Raw genomic sequence first — 14,769 nt, 5'->3', positions numbered from 1 at the left:
TAAAAATGTATTCGAAAGAATTGAAAGGAGTCCTGCATAATTCATTGGATTAAATTGAATTGAATCTAAAACAATTTAAACAAACATAATAAAATTAAGAAGGATTTAGTTGAAATCAGTAGAATTCGATTCAATCCACAATATTCCAAAATAATTCCAAAGAATTTCTATAAATTCAAAAGAATTCAAATGAATTAATATAATTGAAGTAAATTTTGGACAATTTAAGTCTATTTAGAAGAGTTCCAGTGAATTCAAAATGAATTCCAAAGAATTCAATTGATTAAGAAGAATTCACCTAAATTCAGTAAAATTCAATAAAATTGAAAAGAATTAAAAGGAATCCTACAGAATTCAATTAGACTGAAAAGAATTCAAAGAAATTCAATTGCAAAAATTCAATGAAATAAGAATTCAATTAAATTAAACATAATTCAACTGCATCAAGAAGAATTTAAAATAATTAAAGAAAATTCAAAAGATTTTTCTCAAAAATTAATATAAAATCCCATGAAATTCTATCAAGATATTTTCTGAAATCATGAAAATATATATTATTTTCAAGAAAATTCGTTATCCTAAAATATTTCAAAAGATTTTCAAATCACTTCAAATTAATGAAATTAATCAAAAATTTCTTGAAAGAATTCTAGATAATTCCAAAATAAGTATAGACACCTGAAATAAATAGTGAAAGAATAATGAAAACTTAAATTTCGCTACAATCAGAAGTAAATTCCCGATTTTTAAAATTAAATTCCCGATTTTCCGGCCAAGTCGCCCGTCAATTATTACTTTCTAGGCAAAGAAATTCAACTAAATTGCGACAGAAAATATATTTTATTTCTTAAAAAGAAGATTTCCTAAATAAAACTAAAAAAAAAACTAAAAAAAAAAAAAAGTAATCAAGTGACAAGAACTTCGAGACTCGCAAACCTGTATTGCCTCGACTGAGTATTTCTAATCAACACAAGATCTCTTTTTTTACTAATCAAACCTTTCAAAGCCTCGAAAACAACGTAACCCCTCCCAACTCCCTTCGCCTCCGAGAGACAAAATCCCCCCTGTTCCACAAATCCCATAATCTCTCGATCACAGGAAAATCGAACCCGCTTACATTCCGGAAGCGACAGTTCCTCCATTCTCCTCGCCTGGTCCTCAACAATTTTCTTATTCGTATCCCTCAATTTCTCATCGATCAATTTCCTCAAATTCAAAATCTCAATCTCATTTTCCGCACTCTCCAATTTCTTCTTCCTTCGCACTCTCTGCTTCCTCAATCTCTTCAAAAGTTCCAAATGCCTCCTCCTCGAATTCGTTCTCTCCTTCTCGAACGGGTCCGACTTGGGAGTTTCGACTGGTCCCGACCATTTTTTCCTCTTCCTGAAATTGTCCAGGTCCTCGTCAGTCGGGAGACAAATGATGGCAAAATCTTCGGCCACTCCTTTCCTCTCGACTGTCACTTTAACCGGTACCAGGCAATTATTTCTCTTCTCTGATTCAATGTTCAGCGGCTCGATTTGGACAGTTTTTGCTTTTTGAAATTTCCGACCTCTTCGTCGCTGGGTGAGATTCTCGTCGAGACTTTGCAGAACGTTTTTTTCACGGAGAGTGAAAAATTCGCCCTCGGCTTGCCACTCTTTTCTGAGGATTTCCCATTCACAGGAGAAGGGTGATGTGATTCCGAATTTGAGGTAATTCACTCGACGATTTGGAGGATGTCTGAAGTAGGTTTCTTTCAGTTTTTGCTTTCTGTGGAGGGACTCGCGTTTGTAGGCGGGAGTTCCGGGATGGAAGAGATCTGGCGAGGACATGTTGAGGGACTCGAAAATTATGGATCTGGATTCTCTGAGGCCTCCGGGTCTCACGCAACGGAAAATGAAGGAGAGCCAGAAAGGCAGGGACCAACCGGCGGGGATGATGATGTCAAAACCGGATGCGAAACCTGAAAACAAATTGGAAAACTTACGAAAAATGGTCCTTTTGCGAGAGATTAACTAATATTCAGTCATTTTTATGCAGATCCGAATTTAGAAAGTTGAAGAATTCAAAAGGATACAGAGAATTAAATGGGATTCCAAGAATTAAAGGCTTGATAGAAAATCCCAATTTTGACATTCCATGACTTTCCCTAACTTTTCTCCTGAGCATTTTTTGACCGTTCTAAATTGTTCTTTAATGTATAAAAATAAGAAAGTATCAATAATAGATAACTAACTTAAAAAAAAGAAGATCCTGCAAAACAGTTGAGTTTTCAACCCCAAAAATATGGATTCTCTACAAAACTACTGAAAAACAAAGGGCTAAAGATTAAAAAGAATTGATAAAAATTAAAAAAAAATTAAAGTGAATTCAAGATTAATTCAAAAGAATCGAATAGATTGAGAAACATTTGATCAAATTAAGCAAAATCTCATAAAATTGAAATAAGAATCCTAAAGAATTCAAGTCAACGTAAAAGAATCCCAAGAGTTTCAAAAATTTAAGTGAATCAGAGGAATTCAACAAACCTGGAGAGAATTCGAAGAAAATCAATTGCATTCACAAAAATTCAAAATAATTTAAGAAAATTTTCAATAATTCCCAAAAAATCAAAAGAATCTAAAATAATTCAAACAAATATAATTAATTAAACAGAATTCAATTGAATTCAAGATAAATTGAAAAGAATCCAATGAAAAAGTTGGAACAAATTGTCGTTTTGCGAGGGATTAACTAATAATTAGTCACTTTTATAGAGACCTGCATTTTAAAATTGAAAGAATTAAAAAGGATTCAAGCGAATTCAAGGTAAGTTCAAAAGAATCGAATGGGTTAAGAAAAATTATGAGTTTGTAAAATTCAATAAAATTAAAATTTTTTAAAAATAATTGACAGGAATCCTACATAACTCAAGTGGATTTAAAAGAATTCTAAAAATTAAAAATTCAAGTTATTTAGAAGAATTCAATTAAACTGAAAAGAATTACAAGAAATTCAATTGGATTCGCAAAAATAAAAAAAATAAAATAACTCAAGAAATTTTAAAGGAATTTGTAAAAATGCTAAGGAATATAAAATAATTCAAGCAAATCCAATCTAATTGAACCAAGAAGAATTCAATTGAATTAAAAATAATTCAATTAAATTCAAGACAATTTAAGGACATTCCAAAGAGTATCAAAAATTCAAAACAATTCAAGAGCCATTAAGATAAATTCAAAATAGTGCAATGAATTAAGAATTCACATAAATTCAATAAAATTCAACATAATTAAAATGTATTAGAAAGAATTGAAAGAAATCCTACAGAATAAGAGTGGATTCGAAACAATCCAAAGAGTTTCAAAAATGCAAGTGAATCAACTAAACTGAAAAGAATTCGAAGAAATTAAATGAAATTAAACAAATTAAAAGGAACTCAAAAGAATCCTCAAAAATGAAAAAAAATTCCCAAAAATTGAAAAGAATTCAAAGGAATTAAAAGAATATAAGTAAATTTTGGAAAATTTAAATCAATTTAGAAGAATTCAAGTAAATTCCAAAGAATTCAATAGATTACGAAGAACTCGATTGAATTAAGTACAATTCAATAAATTAAAATTTTATTTAAAAGAATTGAAAGGAATCCTACAGAATTCAAGCGGATTTAAAAGAATTGAAAGGAATCCTACAGAATTAAAGTGGATTTAAAAGAATCCCAAAAGTTGAAAAAATTAAATGAATCAGAAAAATTCAACTAATATGTAAATAATTCGAAGAAATTCAATTAAATTAAACAAATTAAAAGGAACTCAAAAGAATCCTCAAAAATGAAAAAAAATTCCCAAAAATTAAAAAGAATTCAAAGGAATTAAAAGAATATAAGTAAATTTTGGAAAATTTAAATCAATTTAGAAGAATTCAAGTAAATTCCAAAGAATTCAATAGATTATGAAGAACTCGAATGAATTAAGTACAATTCAATAAATTAAAAATTTATTTAAAAGAATTGAAAGGAATCATACAGAATTCAAGTGGACTTAAAAGAATTGAAAGGAATCCTACAGAATTCAAGTGGATTTAAAAGAATCCCAAAAGTTGAAAAAATTAAATCAATAAGAAAAATTCTACTAATATGAAAATAATTCGAAGAAATTCAAATAAATTAAACAAATTAAACGGAACTCAAAAGAATCCTCAAAAATTAAAAAGAATTCCCAAAAATTAAAAAGAATTCCCAAAAGTTAAAAAGAATTCAAAGGAATTAAAAGAATGTAAGTAAATTTTGGAAAATTTAAATCAATTTAGAAGGATTCAAGTAAATTCAAAATAAATTCTAAAGAATCTATTAGATTAAGAAGAGCTCAACTGAATTAAGCACAATTCAATTAATTAAAAATGTATTCAAAAGAATTGAAAGGAATCCTGAAGAAATCAAGAGAATTCAAAACAATTCCAAAAGTTAAAAAATTGAATGAATCAGAAAAATTCAACTAAACCGAAAAGAATTCAGAGAAATTCAAAAGCAAACAAATCCAATTAATTAAGAAGAATTCAGTTGAATTGAAAATAGTGTAATTGAATTCAAAAGAATTGAATAGAACTAAGAATTCAATTAAATTCAAAATATTTAAAGGAAACTCAAAAGAATTCAAGTGAATTCGAAGGATTTAAAATAATTTATGTAAATTTCGGAAAATTCAAGTAAATTTAGAATAATTCAAACGAATTTAAAATAAATTCTAAAGAATTCAATGGAATAAGAAGAGTTCGACTGAATTCAGTCAAATTTAATAAAATTGAAATTTATTGAAAAGAATTGAAAGGAATCTCACAGCATTCGAGTGAATTCAAAACAATCTAAAGAGTTTTAAAAATGCAAGTGAATCAGAAGGATTCAACTAAACTGAAAAAAATTCGAAGAAATTCAATTGCATTCGCGAGAATTTAAAATAATTTAATAAAATCCAAAAGAATCCTAAAAAATCAAAGAAATCTAAAATAACACGCATTATCCCATAAATTAAGAAGATTCAATTGAATTAAATATGATTTAATTAAATTCAAAATAATTCAATTTAATTCAAAAGAATTGAGTTGAACTAAAAAGAATTTAAAATAATGTAATTAAATTCAAAATTATTCAAGGGAATTTCAAATAATTCCCAAAACCTGAAGTAAAATTCAATGGATTTAAAAATATTTAAGTTAATTTCGAAAAATGCAAGTGAAGTAAAGATAAATTCAATAGAATATAATGGATTCAAGAAGCATTCAATTAAATTAAGTAGAATTCAATAAAATTGAAATCTATTAAAAAGAATTCAAAGAAATCCTAGAGAATTCAAGTGGATTCAAAAGAATCCCAAAAGTTGGGAAAAAATTAACGTGAATCAGAAAAATGCAACTAAACAGAAATTAATTCAAAGAAATTGGATTGAATTCGGAAAATGCAAAAGAATCCAAGAAAATTTAAAAGAATTCCCAAAAAATTCTAAAATAATTCTAATAAATATAATGAATTAAGAGAATTCAATTGAATTTAAGATAAATTTAAAAGAATCTAATGGAAAAGTAAGAAAAAAATGTCGTTTTGCGATGAATTAACTAATGCTAAGTAATTTTTATACAGGCCTGAATTACAAAATTTAAGGAATTCAAAAGGATACAAAAAATGAAAAAGGATTCAATGAATTACGGGGTTGATAGAAAATCCCAATTTCGAAATTCCATGACTTTTCATAACTTTTCCCATGAGAAAGCATTTTTTTTTCTCTGACTGTCCTAAACTTTTCTTTATGTTTAAAAATAATAAAAAATATATAATAAATAATAAAATAATAAAAAAAATTCCTGTAAAACAATTAAGTTGTCTACCCAAAAATATGAATTTTCTACAAAATTATTGAAAATTAAATTCCTAAAAATGAAAAAGAATTTAAGTGAATTCAAGATTAATTAAAAAGAATCAAATAGATTTAGAAAAATTCAATTAATTAAGTAAAGTCCCATGAAATTGAAATTTGTGAAAAAAAATATTAGAGAAATTCTAAAGAATTCAAGTGTACGCAAAAGAATCCCGAGAGTTTCAACAATTCAAGCGAATCAGAAGACTCCAACTAAACTGAAAAGAATTTGAAGAAAATCGATTGCATTCGCAAAAATTCAAAAGAATTCAAGGGAATTAAAATCAGAATGCAAGTAAATCAAAGATAAATTCAGAAGAATCTAATGAATTAAGAGGAATTCAAGAGAACTTAGTAAAATTCAATAAAATTCTAATTTATTTATAAGAATTGAAAGGAATCCAACAGAGCCAAGTTGATTCACAAGAATCACAAGTTTCGAAAATTTAAGTAAAATTCAGAAGAATTGAACTTAATTTAAACAAGTTCAAGGAAATCCAAAAAAATTTGCAAAAAATCAAAGGAATCTAAAATAATTAAAATAAATCCAATGAATTAGGAATTCAATTGAATTAAAAATAATGCAATGAAATTCAAAATAAATAAAGGAAATTCAAAAGAATTCCCAAAAATTCAAAAGGATTCATGTAAAAAAAATAGAATTTAAGTAAATTTTGGAAAATTCAAATAAATTTAGAATAACTCAAACAAATTCAAAATAAATTCCAAAAAAATGCAATGGAATAAGAATTCATTCAAATTTAGAAAAATTGAAATTTATTAAAAAGAATTGAAAGACATCCTACAAAATTCAAGTGTATTCAAAACAATCTAAGGAGTTTCGAAAATTAAAGTCAATCAGAAGGATTCAACTAAACTGAAAAAAAATTGAAGAAATTCAATTTCATTCCCGAGAATTTAAAATAATTTAACATAATCCAAAAGAATTTTAAAAAATCGAAAATAATGCAAACACATCCAATGAATTAACAAGAGATCAATTTGATTAAAAAATAGAATTAAACCACAAAGGATTCAAAAGAATTTAATTAAATTCAAAAAGAATCAAAAGAGTTTCAAATAATTCGCAAAACTTGAATAGAATTGAAAGGATTTAAAAGTATTTAGGTTAATTTCGAGCGATTTAAGTGAACTAAAGCTAATTCAAAAGAATACAACGAAATAAGGAACATTTCGACTGCATTCAGTAAACTTTAATAAAATTGAAATGTTATACAAAGAATTGAAAAGAAGCCTACAGACCTACAGAATTCAATAAATTGAAAAGAATGCATAGAATTTCAAAAATTCAAGTGAATCAGAAATTGAATAAAAAATAATTGAATTGAACTAGGAAGAATTCAATGGAATTCAAAATAATTAAATTGAACTCAAATGAATTCCCAGATATTGAAAAGAATTCAAAGGAATTCAAAGAATTTAAAATAATTTATGTAAATATCGGAAAATTCAAGTAAATTTCAAATAATTCAAATGAATTCAAAAGAAATTCCAAAAAATCCAATGAAATAAGAAAATTGTAACTGCTTTTAGTAAAATTCAATAAAATTGAAATTTATTCAAAATAAATGAAAAGAATTCTACAGACCTACAGAATTCAAGTGAATTTAAAAGAATGCATAGAGTTTCAAAAATTCAAGTGAATCAGAAGTTTTCAACTAAACTGAAAATAATTGGAAGAAAATCAATTGCATTTTGAAAAATTCAAAAGCATTCAAGAAAATTTAGAAGAATTCGCAAAAAAGAAAGGAATATAAAATGATTCAATCAAATTCAATGAATTAAGAAAAATTCGGTTGAATAAAAAATAATGAAATCGAATTAAAAATAATTGAATTGAACTAGGAAGAATTCAATGGAATTCAAAATACTTAAATTGAACTCAAAGGAATTCCTAGATATTAAAAAGAATTCAAAGAATTTAAATATAAATATCGGAAAATTCAAGGAAATTTGCAATAATTCAAATGAATTCAAAAGAAATTCCAAAAAATCCAATGAAATAAGGAAATTGTAACTGCTTTTAGTAAAATTCAATAAAATTGAAATTTATTAAAAAGAATTGAAAAAAATCGTGCAGAATTTAAGTGGATTCGAAATAATTAAAAAAGAATTCGCAAAACATCACACGAATCTAAAATAATTTAAATAAGTCTTATAAATCAAAAACTCAATTGAATTTAAAATAATTAAAGAGAATTCTTAAAAATTAAAAATAATTTATAATAATTAAAACGTATTTAAGGGAATTAAAAGAATTTAAGAAATATGTAATTGAATTCAGTTGAATATAATAAATATTGGGAAATTTAAGATAAATTCGAAAGAATCCAATGCATCAGGGAGAATTTAACTGAATGCAGTGAAATTCAAAAAAATTGAAATTTATTTAAAAGAATTGAAAGGAATCCTAAAGAATTCAAGTGGATTCGAAAAAATTCAAAAGAATTGGCAAAATTCAAACGAATCTAAAATAGTGTAAAGAAAAAAATATAATTAATTAAAAAGTAATTAAAAGAATAGAAAAAAGTAAGTAATTAAATTCAGTTGAATATAGATTTCTGAAAATTCAAGTAAATTTGTAGAATTCAAATGAATTTAAGATAATTTTAAAAGATTCCAATGGATTAAGAGGGATTTAACTGAATTCAGTAACATTTAATTCAAAATTAGCTTCCAACGAATCCCAAGAGTTTTAAAAATTTAAATAAAATTAAGAAGAATTCAATTAAACTGAAAATAACTTAAAGAAATTGAATAGAACTCGCAAAAAATGCAAAATAATTCAAGGGAATTCAAAAGAATTGCTGAAAATTAAAAAAAAAAATTTATGGTAATATATCAAAATAAATGAAAACCTAACAATTTTGTAATACCTCTTCGTCTTTGAGTGGCGCCTCCAGGTCTGCGAATCTCGGGTTTCTGTACCAAAATAATCGGAATCTTGTGCATTTTCTCCTCGTCAAACCACCCATCGTTCTCCATCCCGGGAACCAAAACTTCCCTCCTCATTTTATGAATCTGGCTCGTCGCCATCAAATTCTTCGTAACATCATCTCTCACTCCCAATTCCCAAATTCCACTTTGATTCGCTAAACCCGGCACCAAATTCTCCTCCACATTCAAATCCATTTCCTCATCTTCCTTATCTTCAGCCGCATTTTTCCCCGCCTTTGTTCTTTTTTCCGGAAAATTAAATCTTGGATCCAAAACCGTCAAAGCAATGACCGAATTAGCAGGAACTTGATCCGGCGATTTGAGACTCTTCAATTTCTCAAAAAGACTCTTCTGAACTTGAAAAGCATCTAGATTTTCCTTTTTCGAGTAGAAAACTTGGTCCCAAGAAAGAATTTCTTCATCTGTATCCATTTTTTCTCCACTCTTCTCGATTATTTCTACTTCTTGATTTTCAGATTCACTTTTAGCGTCCACTTTGATCTGATCGGTTTTTATTTTCGTGAGTTTCAGAGCCTCGGTCAGAACGGAGAGTGACAAAGGTCCCGAAATTCGAAACCGATTTAGGGAATTCCTCAAAACAATCATCTCGCATTTCTCGTTTTTATAAACCGGAGTTTTGATTACCTGGAGGATTTTGAAAGCCGAGGGCATTTTTTCCAGATCCGTATACTCCTCGTTCTCAAAAATCTCCTCCGATTCGGACTTGAATTCAAACTCGAAATTGGAAATGAGCTCGTGGAAAATTTCTTGGTAAGATCCAGGGTGAATCCAGAGCCAGATCGTTTTATTAGAGTCCGAAATTTCATTTGGATCAGAGCCAGTTCTTTCATCAGAAATTCTAGGCCTCCAGATAAAATTAACATTTCCTAAGGGAAATTCCGGAAATCCTCCCTTTCTGTAAAACATAATTGCGCCCTCTTTTGCCCCGTTGATGAGAGATTCGTTTCGAAAATCGAAGGAGGGATCGGAATGTTTTGCGAGGGCAGAAATCAAAGTGTCGAGAGGACCGGAAATTTCTAGACAGGTGAAATAGGAAATGTCCTGGATTAAAGAATGTGCGGCGACTGCTCGGTAATTTGCTTTGAAGCATTTGTCGTTTGGATGCTCGGCTAATTTGAAGCCCCACTTTTCGGTCATTTTGAATCGCTTTGCGTGCCAAATGTGAGTCTCGAGCCAGAATTTCTCGCGTTTTCGACGATTGTATTCTAGGAGGAGATTTCGCGGTCGTCTGCGGTATTTTCGCGACGGAACTTTCTTGTTTCCCTGTGGCAATCCCGATTTTGACATCTGATTGTGGTGGGATTCTCGCAATCGACGGGGCATTCGTTTCACGTTGTGGGACATTATTCTACGGCGCATGTGGCGAGGTAGTTTTTGGAAAATTAACTTGTTTTGCTTGGGATTTTCTGTAACTGAAATGATAAAATCCATTTTTTTTATCTTTATTTTCTAGTTTTTAATGCAATTTCGAGGTTGATGACAAAGCTTTTTTTTTTCATAAAGAGGACATATTTAATTTTAGAATTTTTACTTTTCAGGGGATTTCAGTATTTTGCTTGCAATTACGAGAATTTGGTAGAAAATAAAACTATTTTTTTTTTTGAAAATTCAACTGTTTTGTTCGAAATTTGTTTGAATATTAATTAATTTATCACAAAATTTGACTATTCCATTTTTGGATAGAAATTTATCCTTTATAGTTGGTTAAAGAAATATCTTCCTTAGTTGAAGAGTTAAATATTTTTTTTTAAATTCATCCTTCTTTATTAAAAATTCATCTCTTTGGTTGAAGATTCATCTATTTTTTTAAGAATGCATTTTTGAACATTTGTCTTTTTAATTAGAAAATTCATCTGATTCAATAGAAATTGCATCTTTCTTTGATGAAAATACAACTATTTGGTTGAAAATTCAACTGTTTTATTCTAAATTCGTTTTTTGTTTGTTTGAAAATTAATTAATTTATCACAAAATTTGACTATTCCATTTTTGGATAGAAATTTATCCTTTATAGTTGGTTAAAGAAATATCTTCCTTAGTTGAAGAGTTAAATATATTTTTTTAAATTCATCCTTCTTTATTGAAAATTCATCTCTTTGGTTGAAGATTCATCTATTTTTTTAAGAATGCATTTTTGAAAATTTGTCTTTTTAATTAGAAAATTCATCTGATTCAATAGAAATTGCATCTTTCTTGGATAAAAATGCAACTGTTTGGTTGAAAATTCAACGGTTTTGTTCAAAATTTGTTTTTGTTTGTTGAAAATTAATTAATTTATCATAAAATTTAAGTTTTCCATTTTCAGATAGAAATTTATCCTTTATAAGTTAATTAAAAAAAATATCTTTCTTGATTGAAGAGTCATTTATTTTGTTAAGAACGCTTTTACTTTCTTTTATTTAATTCAGTTGAAAATTGATATTTTATGGTAGAAAAATTATCTGTCTTAATTTAAAATTAACTTTCTTGCTGTCTTTTCAACTTTTCGGGTTGAAAATTCAACTATTTTTTTGAAAATTTTTCTTTTCAATTAAAAAATTCATCTGATTCAATAGAAATTGCATCTTTCTTGGATAAAAATGCAACTGTTTGGTTGAAAATTCAACGGTTTTGTTCAAAATTCGTTTTTGTTTGTTGAAAATTAATTAATTTATCACAAAATTTAAGTTTTCCATTTTCAGATAGAAATTTATCCTTTATAAGTTAATTAAAAAAATATCTTTCTTGATTGAAGAGTCATTTAATTTGTTGAGAACGCTTTTACTTTCTTTTATTTAATTTAGTTGAAAATTGATATTTTATGGTAGAAAAATGATCTGTCTTAATTTAAAATTAACGTTCTTGATGACTTTTCAACTTTTCGGGTTGAAAATTCAACTATTTTTTTGAAAATTTTTTTTTTTAATTAAAAAATGCATTTGATTCAATAGAAATTGCATCAATCGTGAATAAAATTTTTTGTAAAAAAAAGTGATCCTTTTCAGTTGAAAATTCGTCTTTTTGGATTGAAAATTAATCTGTTTTGGTAGAAGATTCAAATACTTGGTTAAAAATTCATTTTTATGTTGGTTGAATTTAACTCTTTCTGCTTTAAAATTAAAATATTTTTGATTTAAATAAAAAGCTATTACATTTTTTGTTGAAAATTCATATTTTTTGTTTTAAAATGGAACTAATTTGTTAAAAATTCTTTTTTTTTAATTGATCATTCATGATTTTATGTTGAAATCACTATTTTATATTCAAAATGTAACTATTTTATTGAAAATTATTTTTTTGCTGTTGAAAATTGGACTTTTTTGGTAAAAAAGTAATCTTCTTAGTTAAAAATTCATCTTTTTGGTTGAAAATTAATTTTTTTATTGACAATTTATTTTATTTTGTTTAAATTTTATTATTTTAACTGAAAATTTAACCACCTATTCTATTTTTCTTTGAAAATGTACCCTTTTTAATTGAAAATTCACGTATTTTGTTAAAAGCGTGTCTTTTTTATTAAAAAAATGTAAAAAATATAATAAAATAAAAAAAGAATAAAGTAGAAAAAAAGAAAATAAAACCTTCTTGATGACAAATTTATTTTTCCGGTTGAAAATTAATTTTTTTTATTGACAATTCATATATTTGGTTAATAAATTAACTACTTAGTTGACAAGTTATTTTACTTGGTTAAAAAATTTTCTTCTAACTGAACATTTAAATATTCTATTTTTCCGTAAAAAAAATTTTTTTTAGTTGAAAATTCACGTATTTTGTTGAAAATTTGAATTTTTTGCTAGAAAAGTAATCTCCTTAGTTGAAACTTCATACTGGTTAAAAATTAATTTTTTTGTTGTTAAAAATTCAACTCTTTTGTTGAAATTTTGTTGTTGCTTTGACAATAAATTTTTTTTAACTGAAAAATTAACTATTGGATTTCTAGTTAAAAATGCATCATTTTAAATAAAAATTGAAAGTTTGGGTTAAAAAATCAACTATTATGTTTTTCGTGAGAATTCATCTTTTTTCGTTGAAAATTAAACTACTTATTTGAAAGTGGAACTACTTTCTTAAAAATTCATTATTTTTAAGTTGACGATTAATGATTTTAGTTTAAAACCCTGGTTTTGAAACCTTTTTTCAAAATTAAACTATTTAATTAAAATTATTTTTTTACTAAAAATTAAATTATTTCATGTTTTATTGAAAATTCATCTTCTTCATTAAAAAAAAAACGAGTGATTCAGCTTTTTGGTTGAAAATTTAATTATTAGGTCGGAAAATTCCTTTCAAAATAAAAAAATGTTGATCAAAAAATTAATCGATTTTGTTAAAGATTGATCTTTTTTTATAGGAAACTAATTTTTTCGTTTAAAAATTAATTTTTTGTTCAAAATTTATTCCTTAGTTTGAAAAGAAGTTTGTTAAAAATTGAAAATAAATTTTTTCAATTAAAACTGTCCCTATTTCATTGTTTGTCAAAAAATTGGTCTTTTTTATATAAATTTAATTTTCTTAGTATTTTCCTTAAAATTAAAATATTCCGTTAACAACTTTATTTATATAGCTAGAAATGATTTTTTAAACTATTGAACTTTTCTATTTTTGTTAAAACTGCATTTTTTAGTTGAAGATTCCTCATTTTAGTTCAAACTAAATTTCTTTTATTCTAAACTGAACTATTTTGATAAAAATCTGTTTTTTATTAAAAATTATATATTTTTTTACTTAAATAGTAACTATTCAATTTTTGTTTCAAAACTGATATTTTAGAGCAGAAAATTAATTTATTTGGTTGAAAACTTTTTAAACAATTATTTTTCTAATTGAAAATTCATGTACTTTTTGGAAAATTAATTTGTTTTGCTTGGAATTTTCTGTAACTGAAATGATAAAATCGATTTTTTTTATTTTCTAGTTTTTAATGCAATTTCGAGATTGATGGCAAAGCTTTTTTTGCATAAAAAGGAATTTTTTAATTTAATTTCAGAGTATTTACTTATCAGAGGATTCCAGTATTTTGGATGAAATTACGAGAATTTCATGCAGAATGAAACTATTTTTTTTAATTCGTCTTTTTTGGTGAAAAAAAAAACAATATTCCCGGGATGAAAATTCATCTGTTTTGTTCAACATTCGTTTTTTTCTTTGTTTAGAAATTAATTTTTTTCGTCACAAAATTTAACTATTCCATTTTTGAATAGAAATTTATGCTTTATAAGTTGGTTCAAAAAATATCTTTCATAGTTAAAGTCAACTATTTGGTTTAAAATTGATCCTTCTTGATTGAAAATTCATCTCTTTGGTTGAGGATTCATCTATTTTGTTATAAATGCATTCTTTTCTTCTATTTTAATTAATAAAAAATTTATCTTTTATGATAAAAAAATGATCTCTCTTAATTGAAAATTACTTTTTTGTTGACTATTTAAGTATCTTCTAAAAAATTCGTCGTTTTCCTCAAAATGAAATCTTTTTTTAATGAAAATTCAACTATTTTTTTTTTTGAAAACGTGTATTTTTAATTTTCAACTGTTTTGTTGAAAATTCGTCTTTTTCGGTGTAAAATTCAAATATATCCGTAGAAAATGTACTTTTTCTTTAAACTTAATATTTTATTGTTAAAAAATCAAGTGATTTATATTTTTATTTAAAAATTCATTTGTTTAAGTAGAATTTTCATCCTTCTAGGATAAAAATGCAACTATTGGGTTAAAGATTCAACCTTTTTTTATAAGTTATCCTTTTAGGTTGAAAATTCGTTTTTTTCGGTTGAAAATTAAAATATCTTCGTAGAAAATTTACTTCTTCTTTAAAATTCATATTTTAGTGTTGAAAAGTTAAGTGAAATATATTTTAATTTAAAAAAATGCATCTGTTTTAATAGAATTTTCATCTTTCTTGGATAAAAATGAAATTATTTGGTGAAAAATTCGTCTTTTTC

The 14,769-nt window shown here is 25.8% G+C and overlaps 1 protein-coding gene across 1 annotated transcript in view; it reads right to left on the bottom strand.

Annotated features, from left to right (window-relative positions):
- Nucleotides 1-872: 872 nt before the first annotated feature.
- The window catches only part of LOC117177657 (ribonucleases P/MRP protein subunit POP1), a 16,448-nt gene continuing 2,551 nt past the window's right edge, over nt 873-14,769 (bottom strand). Inside the window, exons 2-3 of the mRNA XM_033368503.1 lie at nt 8,765-10,258; nt 873-1,945 (exon numbers count right to left, since the gene is read on the bottom strand). Of these exons, the coding sequence (XP_033224394.1) occupies nt 906-1,945; nt 8,765-10,258 (2,534 nt within the window). The 3' untranslated portion in view covers nt 873-905. The remainder of the gene's footprint in view (nt 1,946-8,764; nt 10,259-14,769) is intronic.

This window comes from Belonocnema kinseyi, chromosome 1, assembly GCF_010883055.1.
Source record: "Belonocnema kinseyi isolate 2016_QV_RU_SX_M_011 chromosome 1, B_treatae_v1, whole genome shotgun sequence".
Taxonomy (NCBI): Eukaryota; Metazoa; Arthropoda; class Insecta; order Hymenoptera; family Cynipidae; genus Belonocnema; species Belonocnema kinseyi.
Note: the sequence above shows the minus strand (reverse complement) of the source record. Positions and strands in the feature narration are given on the sequence as shown.